General features: G+C 48.0%; 2 protein-coding genes across 2 annotated transcripts in view; one reads left to right on the plus strand and one right to left on the minus strand.

Moving 5' to 3' along the window:
* CBS (cystathionine beta-synthase) overlaps window positions 1-281 on the minus strand; it is a gene marked incomplete at both ends in the record, with an annotated part of 6,056 nt that extends 5,775 nt beyond the window's left edge. The window contains one exon of the mRNA XM_082014087.1: window positions 208-281. Coding sequence (XP_081870213.1) covers window positions 208-281 — 74 coding nt within the window. The remainder of the gene's footprint in view (window positions 1-207) is intronic.
* Window positions 282-14,804: 14,523 nt separating this feature from the next.
* Window positions 14,805-17,458, plus strand: CRYAA (crystallin alpha A; the record flags this gene model as incomplete). Its single annotated transcript, XM_082014478.1, has 3 exons — window positions 14,805-15,127; window positions 16,047-16,169; window positions 17,249-17,458. Exons 1-3 carry the CDS (start codon window positions 14,939-14,941, stop codon window positions 17,456-17,458), a joined length of 522 nt encoding a protein of 173 aa, XP_081870604.1. The 5' UTR covers window positions 14,805-14,938.
* Window positions 17,459-20,586: the final 3,128 nt, after the last annotated feature.

Here is a 20,586-nt window from a genome sequence, read left to right on the forward strand (position 1 = left end):
TTCCGCCTTGCGTTCACCTGAGTGCATAGATGCCGGGTGATGCTGGGGGAGCCTGATGTATCATTTGGGATGTGTGGAGATCTTGGGGGGGACAGAAGATGCCTGTGAGGCGACTCGAAAGTGGGATCCACTTTGGGGGAGGGAGGGATAACTTGGGAAAGGCAGCCTGACCCTACACTGGCATGGGAGCACCTAGGAAAATGTTACCAGACCAGCTGGAATTGTGAGATGACATCATTAGGGAAACTCCTGGTGCAGAGAGAGGAGCGGGACAGTTGCATGGAGGCCCTGAGAGCGGATGGGTATGTGGCACCTCAGGAGCTCATGGGAGGAAAACAGAAGCCCCCTGCCTTGTGAAGTATGGCAGGTGTGAAGAGGCTGTGGTGTGTGAGCTCTACTTTCCCAGCTCCCTGCAGAGTCCTGCGGCAGCAGATAGCCCCTCCAGAGGCCCGTGGGCTGCAGTGGAGCCTGCTTGCAACCTCTCTTGCTTCCCCAGGGGACCAGAGCTGCGCAAGGGAGGCTGCATTTTTGCCATGGGGTTTTGCTCAGCTCGCAGGAGTTCTGTGCCCTGCACAGCTGCACTGTCTGGGTATCTGTGCTGTGGTGTACTCATCCTGCCTTGACACAAATTGTTCTTTACCACAGGTAAAGAGGCAGAGGAGGAGATTCACCCTGCAAAAGCAATTGCAGTAGAAACCTGCCAGGAAGCAGGCTCTGAGGGGGTAGCGTGAGGTGAAGCCCAAGCCCAGGCTATCATTTTTCCACTGCCACCATCACCCTTCAGAGGCCAGGTAAGCTGCCACAGGTCTGCTGACCCATGCTGAAAGCAGGCTCTGCTCTCTGCATCACATAGGTGCCTTAGAAATATTATACCCAAAGCCAAGCTGTTTATTTTCAAAGCAAGAAGCTCTAATCCTGTGAAAATATTATTTTCCAGTTATGACTTGCAGAATGGCTGATGCAGATCTAATCGATCTGTTTAGTCAGTCCTGTGAAAGCACAAGCATCAAAGCTGCTGGCTTTGACGCAGGTGAAGAGCTGTGTTGCCTGACGTGAATTCTTCTCATTGTTTTAGCCCTTAATTTCAGGGCAGTAACTGCAACAAAAAACTTTTTTGCTACCACCTGACTAAGGAACTGATGAGGCTTAGGAAAAAAGGTCAGTATTCTTAAAGCTAAGTTATTTGCTGTCTTAGAGCATCTCCCTGGAGCTAGCAAGAAATAAATGTTCACAGCATCCCGCAGAAGTGTATTTTTTTCAGAGCAGGAGCCAAGGTCAATAGTATTTACAGTGCTAGTTTTAGCACTGTAAAGTAGCTCTAGCTGAAATAACACTAGCTCAGTAAGTAACACTTAGGGGTGACAATCTGCTGCAGTAAACCTACGCAACACTGGATAGCTGTTGAAACATCCTTTGGGTGTAGCACAACCAGGGTCCTGGAAAGGACCTACCTTCCTTGTCTGGATTAGCAAAAGACAAAGCGAGTTTCCCAGGAGCCCAGTTTTAGAGTTCGTTTTCAGAGCTGAGCAATGCCAAATGCTGGAGTAATACTAGACAACTGTTTCCCCACAAGATTAAAATCTGTTTAAAACAAGCACAGCAAGAGTATTAGTTTCTGCTGACTTTGTTGGTACAAGGTAGTGAGAGAGCTGGGAGGTGACAGTGTCATGAAGAGAGACCCTGAGCTCTGCTGAGACAAGGCAGCTGAAGCCATAGCATAGCTCAGTAGCTTGGCAACTGGCCTTTAGCTGATCCTAAATTAAAGAGGCTCCCCTGTCCCTTCACTGATGCTGCTGAAAGGTTTTTTGCCATTGCACCTCCTGTCACTTGGAACAGCTTTCCTGTAGCCCCTGGCACTCATTAGGCTCAGATGTACGCTGCTGATTTCAGTTCTCTAGCCCATATTGCCTCTTGTTGTATCGAACGGCTAAACAGCCTCCCTGTGGATCTGGCGGAGGCGGAGGGGCAGCTGCTGGCAGTGGGCTGGCAGCTGCAAAGGGACCTGGGTGTCCCTCGCCTCAGCCCCCCGCGCCTCGCTCCCCCCCAGCTCCCAGTCTGCAGACATCCTCCAGCCTGATCTCAGAGACTTGCAAGGGTGGGCCAGGAGCACATTGCAGCGGTCAGGAGACATTACAGCCATGGTGTTGCAGTCTCAACGAGCTGGTCTCACAAGTCCCAGTGGTTTTCCTGGTCTCATCTACCAATCTACCATGAGAAAGGCCTGAACTGTATTCCTTTATTCTCCTTAACAAAATGAGATAAAATTACTGCTCATGCTTGAATATGCACTTAGATTGGTGGGGGCCTGCAACAAGGGGCTCCCAGGCTCCACCGAACTCCTCAGCTCTGCCTGGGACTCCTCCATGGGCCTGACACACCTCTAGGGTAGAGGTTATTATCCAGAGGTTGAAAGTGGCTGGCTGTAAGGACCTTTGAAATTTTTTGAAAATGTCTGACTTGTTGGCCCAAGCAGTGCATGCACTTGCTACAGTTTTTGAAAGAACAGTGTGAAAAAGTTCTTTTGAAGCAAATGGCATTTGTGGTGTGTAATCAGGGTGTTCACCACGTTGAAATGGATGTTGAGGGAGGCATCTCCACCAGATAAAGAGGGATTGCTGGCACCTTTGTAACAGCCATTAAATCAGACCACTGTCACCTTTGCAATGGCTGAACGGCAGCAGATACCCATCCAAGCCCGTTTCTGTGCACTTTTCCACACATGCTCTCACTGCCCTTTGTCTCTCACAACAAATCAGCAGCTACAATGAGCACCCTAAGGCAAGATACATGGCACATTAATCAGTATGCCAATGCCTACAAAAGAGCCTGCTTGGTTTTTTCCCCATATAAACTGCTTTCCTAAGCAGTTGTCTTCACTGGAATGTCATGGGAATTTTTCTCTACTGTGTTTCTAGACCAGAAGCGGTTTTAAAGTCACAGCTGCAAAAAATGTCATGTTAGCAGTGCTTGGTTATTGAGCAGGTATATTGATGCAGGCTCATTAACAGCTGCTATTGATTTACACATTCTACTAAATAGCTGGGTTAACAAAGTCAAATCATACAGCTGTCATTCTTCCCTCTGTTTTGATCTGGTAGAGACTGTGTGTCTGGTCCTGACCACTCCAACAGTTCAGCTAAAGATTGGAGAAGAAGAAGAAATTGCTGCTCAGTTCATCTTTTCTGGTGATTCCCCATCCTCAGTCTATCACTAACTAGCTGCAATGGTGTGCCAGTCCCTCTTCCAGCACCGAGTCCCTGGGGCATTGCCCTAAAACGCGCTCCTTGCCTGTAGGCAGTAGAAGTCCATGCAGCGGCAAAGAGCCAAGGGGCTGCAGTGAGGTCCCTCCCGTCTCTGCCTCCTTCATGGAAAGGCACAATGCTGGATGTAGCATGGGGTGCGTGTGCCACTTCTGGGACGGTGGAGGGCTTGGTGCAAAGGTCAGGAGATGCCACATTTGGGAGAACAGGAGCCTCTCTGGCCATGGATGCAGCAGCTGTGCTTAGATTGCTGAGGAGGGCTCAAGCTACACATTTCAGCTGTGGATTTTGTACAATTTTTTTGACCTTTAGACTGAGGGTCACATAGCATGGCTTTGCTCTGGAGTCGAGCTTCCCTTTGCAGTTGGAAATGTTTAGCTTTGGCTGTTCAGGCCAGAGAAATGCACTCAGCTTGAGAAGTAAGCATGCAGGGGCAAGTTAAAACCAGTGCTTACCTCCAAAGACCCCTGTTGTCTGGAAGAAAGTAAGTTAAAGAGGTGTGAAACTAGGCAGCAGCACCTGGGAAACCTTAGCTCTTTCCTTTGCACCTTCTTTTGTTTGGCTGGTAACACTACTTCCCTCCTCTTGCCTATCTGTGCCTAGTCCAGGTATTAGAAGAATACGGCATATTGCCTGGGGGCTGCCTGGGAAAATCTGTTTGTCTGTGGCCCAGAATGAGCTGGATGAACACTTTGAAAATCAGATCCTGGTTTAAGGGTGAAAATGGACGCTAAGCTCATTTGAAAATGAGCACCTATGTCTGTCCCTTATGTAGAGAATAAGTCCATAGAGCAATCCCTGGTGGGATGGATGAGATTCCTGACTAAGTCAGGTCATCTTGTAGGCAGTTGGGGTGTTGGTGCTTTTCAGAGGTTCAAAGAAGTCTTCTACATGTGACTGGGAACTGTAACAATGACCCTGCTCAACCCCTTCCAGAGTTCTGCAAATTTTCAGACCCTAGAGCATATTTTGCTTTGTAAAGGAAAAGCCAACTCTGCAGTGTGGCAAGCTATGGGAATAGATGCTAAATGGATGTAGAGCATATTGTGATCTCAACCGAAGACTGCACATTGCTTCTGATATGCTGTGAACACACTGGAAAAATTGCCTGCACTATGGTTTGTGGAGATAAAAAGCACTTGCCAAGTGCAGTAAGACGCGGAGCAGCCATGTCAAACCCTTGCAATAACATTCACTGAAGAAGGGTAGTTTTTTTCAGGGTAACATCTCTTCTGTTTTATATGAAGATATTTATTACGTGGTGTTACAAGGGCTGCACTTTTACTTACATGGCCTGAAATTCTCAGGCTCTGGGAATCCCAAAAGGAGGGGAGCAGTTTTCAGGAAGGCTGTCCTCATTTTCTCAAAAATATATGCCAATCTTTTTTCATGTTTTTAGCGATTACAGCAGGTATTTTCTTTGCTGATTGTTTACTTCTTCAACCACGCTGGATCCTTGCAGGTCAAGATAACCCAGCCCCCTGGATCAGGGCAGGGGATGGAAATGAAGTAGCACAGCTGCAGCAGTGCGCAGTGGCTGAAGGACTGTCCCATTCACAGTTACAGCTTCTTGAAGCTCTTGTCTTCAGGAAAAAAAGAAACTTCCAAATTCCAGAAGAAGGTAGGGTGAGAGAGGAGGAGCAGAGTGCACAGGGACTGGCGTGATGGCTGGTGTTAGCGGTGTGGATTGGAAGAGCAGGGGGAAGGATGCTGTGCACCAGACTGAGTTGTGAGGCTCTTGGGAATACTTTTCCCATCAGGAAACATCCCTTTGCCCTCTGTGGATTCTCTCTTTACACCCCTTCTGGGGGGAGCACACTGGGCAGTGAGCAGGTCTAGTACTGTAGCCAACGTGGTCGTGCCTGGTTCTTCTTTTCCCTTCTAGTGTGATTAGTACCAATGTCTGAATGTCTCCTTGCAGGTAGGACCTTCCCAGCTGGGAAGTACTGCCCATCCTAGAGAGGAGCAGAGCTGATGGAGCCCCCAGGACCACATTTTGTTACTTCAGGGAAGATTTAGTGTCTGCCCTCTTTCTCTCATACCTGTTACCCTGAGGTCATCCCTGGGGCGGGAGCCAGCTTCCAACATAGGCTGGGGCACTGAAAGAGCATGGCCACAATGGGGCCATAAAAGCAGACAAATCTTCGTGCCCTTCAGAGGATGATGGCCTCCTTTTTCCTGGGTGTTGTGAAGAGCAAGCAGTTCTTTGGAACTAACAACTTTTTTAGGTACTGTGGAACAGGACTGTAAAACAACACAGGCCCAGAGCAAGACTGAACAGCATTGACAGAAGGTTTTAATCACAGAGCAGCACAGAAATAAACAGAAGTATCCTGATGAATAAAACTGGGGAGTCAGAGGAGAGAGACAGATAAGACTTCGGTGTGAAAAAGGAAGGTTGGGTGCACTCAATCAGTGACAAAACAGCACGTAGCACTAGAAGAGGGTTGCTTCTTAGGTAGCTCAGTGAGACTGTAGAGCATTCCTCTTGTTATGCAGTAGGTGGAGAAAGAATACCAAGCATTGGGCAACATTACTTAGTGCAAGTTTTCATTTGCTCATCTGCCCGAATGCTAACAGAAGCCTCCAGAACTGCTCTCCTACATCCACAGACACTCATAAAGTGCATTACTTAAACCTTTATAACTGAGAGCATCATCAGTGTGTCACTGAAAAGCTTCTCTGTGATCTGCAGGTCATTGTGTCACCCTTGTAAGTGAGAAATATTATGCAAAGACTTTTGTGTTTGTATGCTGTGAGTTTAGATTTGGAGCCCTACATTTAAAAATGATTGCTCTGAATTTCCCTCCTGTTATTGCACTCACAGCTTCAACTCCCCTCTTCTGCACTGCTCTTCCCAGCTGTAACACACAATAATGCCTGCATTTCTTTTACTCAACAGCTGCAGCAAGGATTTTTCTGTTTGCTTGTTTTCCCTCACCATATTTGGTTTCTCAGCTATGACCTTTTGACAAAATGCATAAAGCATCTGGGGAGAAAAAAAAAAAAGGGAAAAGAGTGGTTGTTTTAGACTGGAGATGCTATGATGATCCTTAGCATTTAACCTAATTATACACAGCAGAGCCATGGTCGTTGGTGTTGCATCAACTATCTGAAGTCTTATCCCATCTGCTGTGCCTGAGCATAATGCTTTCTATGCGTTAAAGTCTGCGAAATGTGATGCTCTTCAGCTTGATTATCCCTTAGTTTGCGGTCTTCTCCCCAGGAGTGTGCTCCAGTCCCCAGCCTATGTGCTCTATTTACCTTGCAAAATCATAAGAGACATTAAGGGGTTCGCTGGCTCATACCAACTCCTTCCCCTCCTCCGGTGATGCAAAGCAGCCATAAACCTGTGGTGCGTAACAGCTGAGAAGAACTGCTGAGAGCGGGCCTTGGCGTTGTTAGTGCACGCACACAGTGACGCACGCAGAGCCGGTCTCAGCATTTTGTTCGCTAGCCTATCGTGCTAATCTTTTTGCCACTAACCTCCAGCACCCTCATACTAATGCTCATCCTCACATGAGTGCACATAAACCCAGCAAGAGGATTTGGGAGCAGCTTAGACAAACGGTTCATTAGGGTCTTTCTCTGCCAAGTGATGTTTTTTTCTAAGGTTCTCATCACTGAGCTACTGTAAAAATAAATTCTCCAAGTCACCAGACAGCTGCCACCGTAACAGACTCGTCTGGCATCCAGGCGTGAGGGACGGGGATTGTTATCCCATCAAGAGTTAGCTTTTTTGCTCTTGGTTAGGCTGATGGATGAATGGAGTGGATCCTTTTGAGCCAGATGAAAGCTGTGATTATTTTGTGTTTCTCCTCAGCACAGGGAGATTTGCAGGTCCTATGGTGTTGCACAGGTATGTCTGAACCCGTCAGAGGTTCAGAGAGCTTCAGTCCAGTGGTTGCGTTTTAAAGGATGTGCTCCCTGCAGTAGAATATGGATGCTGTTTGTATTGTGGAATTGTGGTAGGTTATCTAGTTTACCTTTAATTAACCTAATTATACAGGTAGCCTGTGTGCACATAATACCTGTTGGAGAACTGTGTTGGTTTCAGCCTCTGTAGTACCGCAGGTCTCTCAATGCCTCTCATTCTCTAACCTGAATCAATAATATGACTTGCCTACCCAAACCCTCTTTCATCAGTGCCCCTTTTAGATTTGACACCAACTTCTTGCCTTGTCCACCTCCTGTCTTCTCTGTGAGTCAATCTCCATGGTCCCTCTAGCACCAAGAAACAGCTTAATTCCCAGTGCCAGGTTAGACCTTCTCTCAGACTTACTCTTGAGGAGTTTGCTGCAGTATCACCTGCAATGAGGCAATTTTTGGAGCTTTCTTGGGTGGTTTACCAGTTCATACAATAGCATCTACCCTTGGTTTCTAATGTTTTCCCTCCAAGCCCTGCTCAGTTAGTGAGAGGCAGACTCAAACCAGGACCGTGTGGTTCACTGCAGGATTACCAAGTGGCTGCAGGGTTTGCAGAGCACCCTTTATGGAGCTGCTTGTCCTGCTCAGGCCACCCTCCTTCCATGATATCATCTCTTCTCTTCCAGTGGTCCTCCAGACCTCCTCCTCTTGCCTCTCCTTCCCCATCACATCAGCTCCATCTGCTTGTTTTACCCCTTTCCCTGGACCAAAAGATAAAGCTACTTTTTTTCCTGGCTAACCCCTCCTGCAATCCAAACCCCCTCTCCAGACACTGCCTTTAGTCTCATCTGCTTACCAAGCTTTCCACATTGCCTATTTGTCAAGGGAGTATCTGTGGTAGAGCGTTCCCTGTGATACCCCTGCTCCTCCCTCTATGCCATACTTTCCCAGTGCAGAGGTTGGGTGTTTATCCTTTGTAAAAAAAAAAAATCTATAGAATTGCTCGGCTATAGGCTCTGTAGGATGATCTGCTCAATACAAGAATGCTCATGTTGACCATGCAGAAATATGCAGACATAACTCACATCTAAACTGTCAAGAGCACTGGAAGAAAAAAAAAAAATTTATAAAATCAAAGAACCATATAGCAAGTTTTGAGTTTTGTTGGGTTTTTTTTTTTTAAATAACCCAAAAGGTCTGAATCTGAAGATAGAGCTTATTTATTTATTTGATAGAGCTTCATACCAAAAAACATATGTCCAACCAGTAGACATAATTTCGCCTTTCCTCTGAAAAATAGTCAAGATTGTAATTCCTCAAACTGTTATATCACTTGGCATAATTATTTGTTTTAGATGAGTAAACATCATGTCACAAAACAACCCTATGCTCTCAAATTCTCTGATCTGAAAAAAATGGGTGCAATTTCCAGAGCAAAGGGAACATTTTATACTGCAGGAAGAGGGCAGATGGAAAGCTGACGGAGATGAGATCTGGTTGCAAGGCAGAGGGACTCTCAGCAGCAAGCTCTGTGGAGTTGCAAGAGAGGTGGGTTTATTGACAGAAAAGACTAGGGGAGTGAAAAGGGCTCAAATTGTACCTCTGCCTCTCTGGGTGAGAAGTCGTTTTACTTCTTGTTCCCAGTCACCAGGATGATACTTACCTCCTTTGGAAAGTGCTCTGAGATCTACAGATGGGGAGAAGCGTCACTGCTTAGTAGCTGAAAATTTCCAAACCTGCTCCTGTTGCAGTTCTCCTGCTCTCTGGGCGTGCTAGCTGCTCTCTTAGCATCTCCCACTCTCTGGGCGTGCTGCTGCAGACTGGGAAGCAAAGAGCATCTTTCATTCCCTATGCAAATCCATTGATGAGAACATAAAATGCATTGTGCATGCTAAAACTTGCTGATCTTGTTTGAATAAATGCCAAGGATTAACAGCACGTAAATTCACCATTGATTTGACAACAATGATGTTATGTGCCCTAAACACTGATGGGATTTGTTCAGTGTTTAGGATGTGGGCTCTGAGGTGGAAAAAGGGGATTGCTAGTAATTTTTTAAGCCTCTTTGGCTGCACCAAGGCAGACTGTTGGTATTGTATGAATTCTTCAGATAAAATAAGTATCAGTCTTTGTATGAGGAGAGTGGATATTTTAACTTTTCCAGTATACAGCTGAATAGTAAATCTGACTGTGGATCACTATAAACCAGGAAATAAAAATCACCCCATTCCTCTAAAATAGGGAGAAAGGAGATTTTGGAGTGCAAAAAGGATCCCAAAGGCCAGCAATAAAACAGAGGATTGTGCCTTAAAAACAGAGGGACAAAGATTTCTTTTTAGGTCGAAAACTAGAAATGTCACCTCCACAACTTGTCCCCTCTGTGATCACTTTCTCCCTGGCTCTGGTATTCAACAACTTTGCAGCCACGGTCACTTGTGAGGAAGAGTGGGGCCCACCTGGGACAAAACTTGTGGTACAGGGGTTGACTGTTTATTTAGCAAGAGTTGCAGAGGCAACGGAAGAGAGAGCTATGATGACTTACACTAGGACAGGCTTAACCCCTGGCTCTTTAAGCCAAGCTGCTGGAGTGCAGGATGTTGCTCACCTGCTCCCAGCTGGGCAGCTGATGGCTGTTTGGGAGGCTTGGGAATTTGCAGAGTTCTCTAGGGACATGCTGATCTCTCTCTAAAAGAAAACCAAGCCAAGGTGGGTTTGTTTTGTTTTGTTTTGTATTAAATACAATTGCTGAAAGTTAGGCTCCTAGATCTATATTTAAACTTCTTAACACATGGCCTGATTTTCAAAGGTGCTCAGCATGTAGCAACCCTCCCACTAACTGGCTTCTTTCTTGCTAGGAACTGTCCTCAGGGAGGGGTTTTCAAGTGTTCTCTTTGCTTTTAACAAGAAACACTTATTCATCTAATAAAAAAAGTATATAACATCTGCCTTCTCTCATGTCAGCCCTCCCATTGTGTTAGCCCTGCAGCCCCAACCACAGTTACGCATGGTGTGAAAATTGCACTGACAACATGGCCTCACCTCCTCCCATCCATTATAAACTTTAGCAAATATCAACAGCATTCAAATTCGACAGAAATCACTACGTTAGTGCTCTCCATGATATTTGGTAGGGGTTGAGTGCAGAGCGAAAGTGAGTCAGTTGCCCCTTCCTCCATCAGCATCGCAGGGAAAACCCTGGTAGAAAGGTTTGGAGCTCCTGACCATGGCACTGCCCTGGATGGCATGCATGTGTTTGAGGAGCAGAAAATGAGCCTTCTAGAGAAAGGACTCTTCCCTTAAAAAGAACGAAATAAATGCTCTGTGTTCATTTCTAGGGAGAGCTTTTAGTAAGTGCTTAGCAGCTCATGAGCCAAAACTGAAAATGCTGGCTCCCTAGTGAGCTGCCCTCTAAGCCTGGCTGCTTGCATCCTGTCCAAAGCTAGGTCTATGTAAAATTAAGAAAAAGCGTGGTTGTTTTTTTACACTCAACAGGTACTTCACACACATTATGCAGTATTTTTCACCACAGCCAAGACTGGTAGGAAGAAAACTTGCAATGAAATGACGTTGTTACCTTCCCTAGCTCTGTATGGCTGTCATGAACTCCTTTTTGTACCTGAGAGAAATGTTCCTCCAAAGGGAAAACTTAGTTTGACTAGCATGCTGCAGCAATTTTATCACTAAATATTGGCAGAGACTATTCACTCCATTATATTGTCACTAAACAGCTTACATCTAAATGCAGAAGACTATGTAAATGAGTATGGTTGTACCTTTTTGGGCTGACAGGTTTATGCAAAAGAAAAAGTACCAGAACTCATTCCTGTTTTCTCTAAGAGCTATCTGAAGAGTCGCACCCTCTGCAGGTTAACAGAGACCACTTGACTCAAGAGGACGTGCAGATCTGATCATTGGCTCTCCCGGGGCTGCAACACACCAGATAGAAATGGTAATTCCAGTTATATTAGTGCTTCAGAATTGCATACAAACCCTCTACAGCTACACCTGACCAGTCACCGCTCCACTTGCTTTTCTCTTCACATTGGGCTTGTACAGAGTGTGGCAGGGGGGTTGGGAACAGCGCTGGACTCACCTAGAAATTGGCAGGTGAGTCAGTCATGCAGACAAACTAATAGCAGCTAAATACAAGCAAGGGCTGTGCTTGATCACTGAAGCCTGCTTTACTCAGAAGCATGATCTAGGATTTCTGCTGCTTGTCCTGGGCAACATCCTTTACTGAATGTCTCATGTGCTGGCAATTATGCATGATGGTTTAGGAAGGGATTCTTGCAAAGGTAAGCTAGACAGCAGGTCCTACTGGAAGACCTTTTGAGTTGGACTCGTATTCCAAAATTGCAATGAGGCTTTGAGGAAACCTGCCTTTGATACATTGCTTTTGAGTGTGCTCCTGAGCACATGCAATAGTTTTTCTTCCTTTTATAGGAACATAAGCAGATCTCACTGCTTTTGCTCAGTAGGTGATAATGGATGCACAAATGTTGTGCATCCTGTGAGAAGTCTGGTCCCCTGAACTAGTCCAAAGTGGTTGCTTTCTCCTCTCATACTGAATTCTTTATTTAATCCAGTGCCAGTGCAGGTCATAACTGCCATTTCCCTCTTGGTATTCCCAGGTGTAGTTTCCTTCTGAGAGGAGGCACAAATCACACTGGATGGGATTCATCTCATCATCTCTACTTGTCCAGAAGGAGGTTAGCACTAGAATTGCCTTCCCTAAGGCAACTGTCCAAGCTCCCTCCATAGTCAGTCGAGATGTAGGCACTGCTGAAAGGTGTCTCATTTCACCTTTCCTAGCCATCTACATTATCATGTGAGCCATCTGGAGGCATCTGTCTCTCTCCACTGACTGGACAGGGAGGCTGGACATCACCTTTGGACTGGACACCTAAGTTTTAGACCACTGGAGGTTAGATGTGATGAGTCTCAAGAAATTGCTTGTTGAGGCATGCAGGTAGTGTGAAGTCTGTATCAGAAAAAAAAATCTGTAAATCACATTTACATTTCTGTGGAATATTTTGCCCATAAAAGACAAAAATGTCCATCAAAGACAAAATGGATATGATTAATTCTAGGGAAAGCCATGAAGATGTGAGTCCAGAAGAAACTAAAGATGTAAAACCATAAAGCTGGCTGCCAGTTTTCAAGTATTTGAACGTATGGTAATATACATAATCCTAGATGAAATTTAGGTGAAGTTATACTTGCCATTTTTCTCTCAACAGCCCATTCCCATCATCCTGCTGAACATATGGGATGCTCTGATCACATGTTGAACACACATATGCTCCAATCCTCAAGCAAGCTTCAGGCCGTGGGTGGATGATGGCTTTTGTTGGGCTTCCCTGTGAGATAAATGGTGGTGTGTCGGCAAGCGACTGCTTTCCTGGTGCCTAACTAAGAGCACTGATGTGCTGCTGGTTGGTGTTGCTGAGAGGGGTACAGCCTGCCTGGGCTCCCTTCTTCCTCCCTGCCCCAATAATCCGCCCCCATTCCTGCATGGGGAACATGCTGGAGGTTCAGAGCTCAAGGGTTTGGCAGTTTCTTAAGGATTGAATGATGCCCAGAGAGGATCCTGCCATTGTGTGCATTGCTCCCTGTGCTCCTGGTGTAACCCCGGTTTGGGAAACACAAAGGGGATGTTCCCAATACACTGCAGGGATTGCATCCACCCCTCATGCATGGCTGAGGCCCAAATGATATGTTGGACCACAAAAACTGTCTCACTTTCTGTGTCAGGGCACAGTTCCCACCTGCTTCTCTGCCAGCTAAATAAATCATTTGCTTTGTGTGCTCCAGTGAGTGGCTTGGGATTTGAACCTGTTCCTGTATCTGTCCTTTCATTCCACATATATCAGGTCACCGCTGCCATTTGGTTAAATACAGGTTAGCAGGTCTCTGGTACTGGGTGGCTGAGGAGAGATTTTCTTCTTCTTCCTGGGGCAAAGACCCAAATCTCATAGAGCTCTTGAAGAAAAATCTTGTTAGTGCTTTATGACTCTTGTTTGCTTTGCCTTCATTTTCTCAAGCAAAATAACAGATTTGGGACAATGGGACTGAATGGGGGTTAGGTCTGTCTGTTGTGTTTTATTCCTCCATGTCTTGAGGAGGGGTTGATCTCATTTTGGCACCTGATTTTAGAAAAGCCTTCATGCCCGAGAGCCAGGGCCAGACCACAGGGCCTTTTCCTGCTGGAACTAGGTAAGGTTGAACCTAAACTCTTGTCTGTCTTCTTAGTGGTCTCTGCTGCCTTTTTGGGTGTTTTTGTGCTCAACTGTTTGCTGTCTATGAAGGAAAGCCTCTGTAACGGGATCTTCTGGTTCCCACTTTTCTTTGCCTGACTCCATGCACTGTGTGGGAGTCAAGGTCAAGGACTTCCCAAGGCCCTGTGGCTCCTGGATGCCAGGTGGTGCTCAACTGAAAGTCACTTTGCCTCAGTGCTTTTCTGAATTTAGCTCTTCTGGCCTGGATTGATCCCATTTCTCCTGAAGCACTGATGCCAGGATCTCAGCCACCCTCAGTTTCTTTAGTCCCTGGCACCAGGAAAGGATAATTCAGCCGCTGAAGTGCCTTTTGGAGGTGCCCTCTCTTCTCTCTCCCTTTCTCTCCACTGACTATGAAAGGTGCTGGGATGCACAAGATTCCTGATGTAGGTGCTTCTGCTGTCTGGAAGGCCCCTAGGATGAAGTCCCTACATCACTGGCTCTAGTGGAAATGGGGTTTCAGCTGTCGCCATGGCCTCATACCAAGCCTTGCTGCGGAGCTGTGCAGCCTCGCCACTCTTTCGCCGCCCAGCCGCCTCAGCTCTCTGGCAGAGCTTGCTGATCCTGTAGTGGGCTGTCCACGTGCCCCTTCCCCAGTCCATCCAGGATGGTGGACATCCCCATAAAGGTAGCTTTAAGTGAAACAGAAATGCAGAACAGCTGTAAGCAGAAATGCATGTTAAGCAGGATCTGTGTCGTGACACTGGGAGATAAATGAATCTCCCACTACACTCCTAAACCAAAACAAGGATACTCTCAAGAGCAGCCTTGGGACTACTGTTAGGGTCGGTGACCAAACTTATTTTTCCTTCTTTCTTTTGGCAAAGTATTTGTTTGTTAAAACTTTCTGTTTTGTCAAACCCGTGTTAATGCACTGCATCAGGTGTTAAGCCTCCTTCCCTGCCAGCCCCACCAGGATCCCTGCACCAGGAGTGTCAAGCCCCTCTCAGGTGGTGGAGACACTTTATAGCATGTCACAAAAAAACTTTCCCTTTCTTCATCCTGAATCACACCCTTTTTCCTCCCTTGGAAGAAAGCTGTTTAATTTATTTGGAAGAGACTTTGTTTCTCTGTTTCAAGGAGGGACAGAAACAGAAGCAAATTAACGAAAAGCCAAGGGCGGGTTACAAAGACCCACACAGCAGACCTCCTCCACGAGCATCCTTGAGATGCCCACCAGGGTGTCCCATTTAGCCTGCTTGATCCTGTAGAGGACCTGCCAGTACCCCCGGGCACTGGAGTCTCACAGCCTGCTGCCTGGCATCATCCCTCCGGGAGATCTGGCACAGATTCCAACCAGACTGTCATTTCCAGGTCAGTCTCCGCATTTCTGCTGACCACGTTGCCTCCATCATGAGATCATGTCTTTCCAGAGAAATCCCGCTAATGCCTTCATTCTCGAGACCGGTATATATAGGGGGAGCTTCCCTGGGGCTGCACTGTGCAGTCCAGCCAAGGCATCGCTGTCTCCCCAGCAGCTGCGCTGCCCCTACCGCTCTCCCCTCTCAGCCACAGGTCGCAGCAGCAGCAAGCATGGACATTACCATCCAGCACCCCTGGTTCAAGCGTGCTCTGGGACCCCTCATTCCAAGCCGTTTGTTCGACCAGTTTTTTGGAGAGGGTCTCTTTGAGTATGATCTCCTGCCTTTGTTCTCTTCCACTATCAGTCCCTACTACAGGCAGTCCCTCTTCCGCAGCGTGCTGGAGTCAGGCATTTCAGAGGTAAGGGTCCTTCGGCTTCCTCTCCTTTTTCTTCCTCTCCCTCCTTACGCCTCCGCCTGCTCCTCCCCACCCACAGCTTGCCAGCGTGGGCTGGCGGCTGCAGCCCCACACTGGGGTGTGAGGGGGTGAGGAGGACCTTCGGCCCACCACCAAGTATAGCCCACCCACCCCTTCTTGGGCACCGAGGGAAACCTTTGCTGGGGAGAAGGCTTCCCTTTAAGAAACGGAAAACATTTTGGCTCCCGACGGTTGTTTCCGACACATAAAAGGCCGCCTTTGCTTCCCTTGCACCTGCCGGCCGTATGGAGAGGGAAGAGCTAGGCTGCTCCTGGAGTAAGCGCCCATGAGGGTAACTCGGCGTGGGAGAGGACTCCAGTGAGTGGGAGCTTCCTCTGGCCTCCTCTTCTGCCTCGGGAGCTCTGTCGTTTTTGCAAGCCCGTGCAGGAGGACCCAGGAGCAATTCTCTGAAGGCAGTGTGTAGGAGGAGCGTGTAGCCGTGGGGGCTGTGGGGACCGGTTCCTTCTCTAGTCCTCTCTTACTGGTTTCCTCCCAGAGCTAAGACCACAAAGAAACTATAAATTGCTGGAAGGACGAAACACATGCTGTTGGAGAATGTTACGCTGGTTTCCATCCTTTTTTGCTGTTGAGCACAAAAGTCCGGTGCAAATGGGACCCCGGCACAAGAATAGTGTTGAGAAGTGACGCCTTTCCCCAGAGCAGTAGCAATGGCGCAGACGCCTACCACGGCCTCCCAGGGTCCCTGCAATGGGAAGGAGGACCCCGCTGAGGCCCGTAGTTGCAGAAGGGAATACTGTGCCGCCGCCAGATCGCCTGTTCTCCTGTTTTTAACCTGCAGCGATGCTGGCACTGCCTCCATGCTCAGAGCTCAGGTCTTACTGTCTAATAATGTTCATTTCAGGTGAGGTCTGACCGGGACAAGTTTACAATCATGCTGGATGTAAAGCATTTCTCTCCTGAAGACCTGAGTGTGAAGATTATTGATGACTTTGTGGAAATCCATGGCAAGCACAGTGAAAGACAGGTAAGTGGAGGTGATGGTGGAGCAACTGGGGAGTCAAGCTCCACTTTCTTTCTTTCCAACAGTCCTCAGCTGAAGGAAAAAAAAAGAATATATCAGAAGAAGGAGTTATTTATCGATTGCCATTATTGGCATGGCCTGTTCCCACAGAGCCCCAACCTGATATCTGACAATAACGAGCTAATCCACTCCTCTTTTGTTCATTTGCAATCATCGTCTTCCATAACTGTCAGCTGACAATGTCCATTGTTCACTAATAACACTGGACCAGACAAAGAACATCATCGGGTGCTGCCAAAGCATGGCTGAGTTTTCATAAGCCAGAATTGTTAGTGAAAACAGAGTTTTCATGTGCTGATCTGGGAGAGAAAAGCAAGAGCAAACAAAACAAAAGAAAAACAACTGAGTGCCTCAGGCTTGGAAACTTTTAACACGTATGTCATGGAAATATCTGTGGGGGTCAAAAAGTGAATTATACCAGCAGGGGTTTAATTCTTCTCATACATTTTTTTGGCCAGACAAAGCTCTAGCCTGGAAACAGTATGTATTTTTTAATACAGTTATTTTTTCCAGAGGAAGAGAGCTGCCATTTTCACAGCTGACTTAAAAAAAAAATTGCATTTTTCATTCTTTTGGCCAAAAAAAAGGGTGCCAGGATTGTGTACTTTGGCTGACACAGCATTGCTGCCTAGTAAGGAAATACATGGGCACACGCACGCACTTTGCTTTTACCTTCGTAGAACCCCAGACTTTCTCTCCAAGCATCCTTTGAAACCGGAGGCTGTGGCAGGGCCCCTGTCCAAATCAGATCCCCACCTATAATATGGCCAAAATCACACTCTGCTACTCTACTCAGCTCTTGCAGCTTCAGGGGCATCACGGGGGGACACCTGCCCCTACAAACCTGTAAAATAGAATAAAAAGCAGAGATGCAGCCGGTGCTACTGGCAGTCCAGTGTCACGATAAGCCAGGGCAAATGTGGACCCCACTCCGACGGAGCTGTGGGGTCGGGCGGAGGGAGGCACAGCATGGTGCCGGGGGTTTCTGACGGGCCTTCCCCCCTCTCCCCACTGCCTCTCAGGATGACCACGGCTACATCTCCCGCGAATTTCACCGCCGGTACCGCCTGCCCGCCAACGTGGACCAGGCTGCCATCACCTGCTCCCTGTCCAACGACGGCATGCTGACCTTCACGGGCCCCAAGGTCCCCTCCAACATGGACGCCAGCCACAGCGAGAGACCCATCCCCGTGTCCCGGGAGGAGAAGCCCACCTCCGCGCCTTCCTCCTAAGCCCGCCTGCCGCTGCGGTACGCAGGCTGCCACCGTCTGCAGGTCTCATTCCCAGAGCCATCGCGTAGATATCAGTGAATATCGAGAGGGGTTTATTTTGTTGGCCCCGCCCCTCCCTCCCTTTGTTTCTTTTTCTTTTCCCCTTTCCCTTGGATGGGACGAGGGGCTGGGTGAGCGGCTGGTGGACTTTGAAGCTTAAACCTGTGAGCCGTGCTGTGGGGATGGCACGGATGGCGCGTGCTGCCACGCTGTTGTACTGGCTGACAGGGTCTTCATCTGGTGCTGTAGTCCATAACCACCATCAGGTAGGAGGGAGTGCACAGGTAACACTGGCTCCTGGTGCACCGAGTCTTGAGGTGAGGCTTGGAGCAGGGGAAGAGCCCTGCAGACTTGCTCTACTCCATGCAGAGTTAAACTGGTTACTCTTAAAAAAAGGCAACAGAGCCAAGCCCCACGCTTGAGAGCCTGCGTACATGCGATGAACGTGCCACGAGTTCCTTGCAAGCGCAGGAGAAATAATAACGACTTACCTTCGTGGGTTGCAACGTCTGTTTTTTTTTTTCAGCAAAGTGTTTAAGCGTATCTGTTCACACCACCACCCTGTCATTTCCCTTAGGGACAACTGACATGAGGACAAGCACGTCTTTCCACTGTCTTAGTAGGCCCTCGGGGGAAAGAGGGGGGCTCACCGCTGTGCAGAGGCTTCACATCCCCAGCCAGCTCTCCCCAGCCTGTGCGTAACACACCGTCACTCTTGCTCTCGCTGTAATTCTAGGGTAGCTCCACCTCTTCCACTGGTATCTGGCACTCAACCTGAGAACGCGGTCAGTGGTGGTCAATAAAGAGATATAGGAAACATGCAATTGGCTTTGGGGGTTTCATTTGTTCCTTTCTAGGGCTTTTGAAGTTGAGAGGTTAGTGCAGTGCCTAACGCTGCTTGGACGAAGCGCTTTCCACTGTTGGAAGTACATTTTGTGATGATGACTTGCCCTTTCTTTCATGTTCCTCTTCTCCTTCAAGCAAGAAAAACAAAAGGATCAAAAAAAAAGAACAAAATTTGACAGCCCAACAACCACACCATTTCTTAAGTCCATTGTGTCAGTAAAGGTGGCAATGCAGAACTCATTTGCATGAGATAATATGAAGAATTTAATCTGAAATGAATGATTAAAGCTGTTTGATGGTGGGATGGGTAGGGCATAGGTACTAGCTCTCCCTGCAATTGCTATGCATGAAATCCATGGCTCCCAAGCCTGCATAGGTGTGAGCGCTCAAGATTGAAGGTTTCAGCACTCATGTTTGACTCAAACAGCTTTCCATGCAGATGGAAATCCAGGGCATTTAGGAAAAGCATAGCGTCACTGACAACCCCTCATCCCCTTCAACCCCCTCAGCTTGGACAGTGAGTGCTTTTCCTCTTGGTAGAGATCTTCACATCCAAGACCTGCAATGTGAAATGGAGCTTCTGAGGTCCACCTTGGCTCCTGAGGTCACTGCTTCCCTAGGAGCAGACACAAGTTTGTTTCAATCGACATGTTTCTGGGTGCTCTCGGATCACGCCTACAGAACACAGCAGGGCGACAACAAAACAAGCACATCCTTCGCAGCAAAGAGCACAGGTCCATTCCGTCACTGGGAGGTGAAGACAGCTGGAGGAAGAGTATTTGCTCTGCCAGAAAGATGAGCCCACAAACCTCCTCCACTTTGCTGCTGATCAGCTGTGAAAAAGGAAGAAAATATATGCAGGGTTTTTTTCTCATGGCATGATTTAAATATTAATATGAACAATATTAATATGAGCCATAAACACAGAAGCTCTGGCCCTATTTAAGATTAAAAAGCACTTTCTTCCACCACATCTAGGCCAAAACCCAGGGAGGGCTGGGATTCAGGAGCAGGATGTTGCCCCTTATCTGTAGAAAGTGAGTGTGCCCCAGGGCTCAGCCCTGTCCCTGCCTGAACCCCCTGAGGCCAGGGGTGCGGGGAGCGTTTTTGGGACCAACATCACAGCATCTGTGGCAGAGCCTGCCGGGAACAGGGCGGCCGGGGGGGAGCCAGGGAGAGGGGCAAGGCTGCAGGAGGGGGCAAGTGCCACGGAAGCAGGGGCAAGAGGGAAAGGAGGAAGAATACTGTCTGGTAATTAGAAAGCAAGGAATCCCCTCGGCATCTGACACGACTTTAAATGTATTTTTTATTGAGATTGGGCAATCCCAAAGCTTTCTACCAAAAAATGTGCAGCCTGTTGCATTTTCATCTCCAGGGGAAAGGCGTGAATGAGTGCGTTTGGGGAAAGGGCAATTTCGTACCAGGAGAGAACTGTTGCTACAGGCAGGGAAAGGGCATTTTAACAGAAGCTGCGCCTCGCTGCTTTGTCTGGCACTAGCGAACCCCAGCCTCTGCTCCTTTCCCCTCGGTGGCATCTCCCCGCCAGAACCTCAGCACCTCCTCACCACCTGCTGATGTCTCTTTCCTGACACAAACTCAGCAAAGCCAGGAGGAAAAAAACGCCCAAAACCCAGCCCCAAACGTTTAGCCCCCATTCAAACCTCTCGGAGACGTAAAAATAGGGAAACATATTTTGAGCGTGATCTGTGTGCAGACATTACCTGCAGGTGTTTGAGCGGCGTGCATGTCTGCCTGTCCCACAAAATGACATTTGAACCATTTTTGGGCCCCCTTTTTCTGTCCGCATGGCAGAAAGTGAAAGTTTTGACGATAGGAAATCGGGGCAGGTTTGGGGCAAGCCAGGAGCCGTGCAGAGGGGGCAGCGGCTCTTGCAGCGGCTCTGGTGCTGCAATGCAGCGGGTGCCGAAGGACCCATGCAGCCCCTCACTTTTGGGGAAAATCCTGGGGACACCAGACCTCAACTGTCTTCTGCTCTGAGAAGGGCTGATTTTAAAGCCCTTTGCAATCCATCAGATAATTCAAAACAGGAGCGGCTGCTAAACGCCTCAGTGCGAGGACACGCCGGCTGGCTGGTGGTGTTTTGTATAGGAGGGGAGACGTGTCGCCGAAGGCTCCTCTGCTTGTCCCCAGGCCCAGAGCCCCCCTGGCCCCGAGGGGTTCATTCGCTGCAGAAGAGCTTGAGCATGGGCAATAATGCCTCCCTGCTTACCAGTGTCTATGTG

Source organism: Phaethon aethereus (genome assembly GCF_964289735.1).
Source record: "Phaethon aethereus genome assembly, chromosome: 1".
Lineage (NCBI taxonomy): Eukaryota > Metazoa > Chordata > Aves > Phaethontiformes > Phaethontidae > Phaethon > Phaethon aethereus.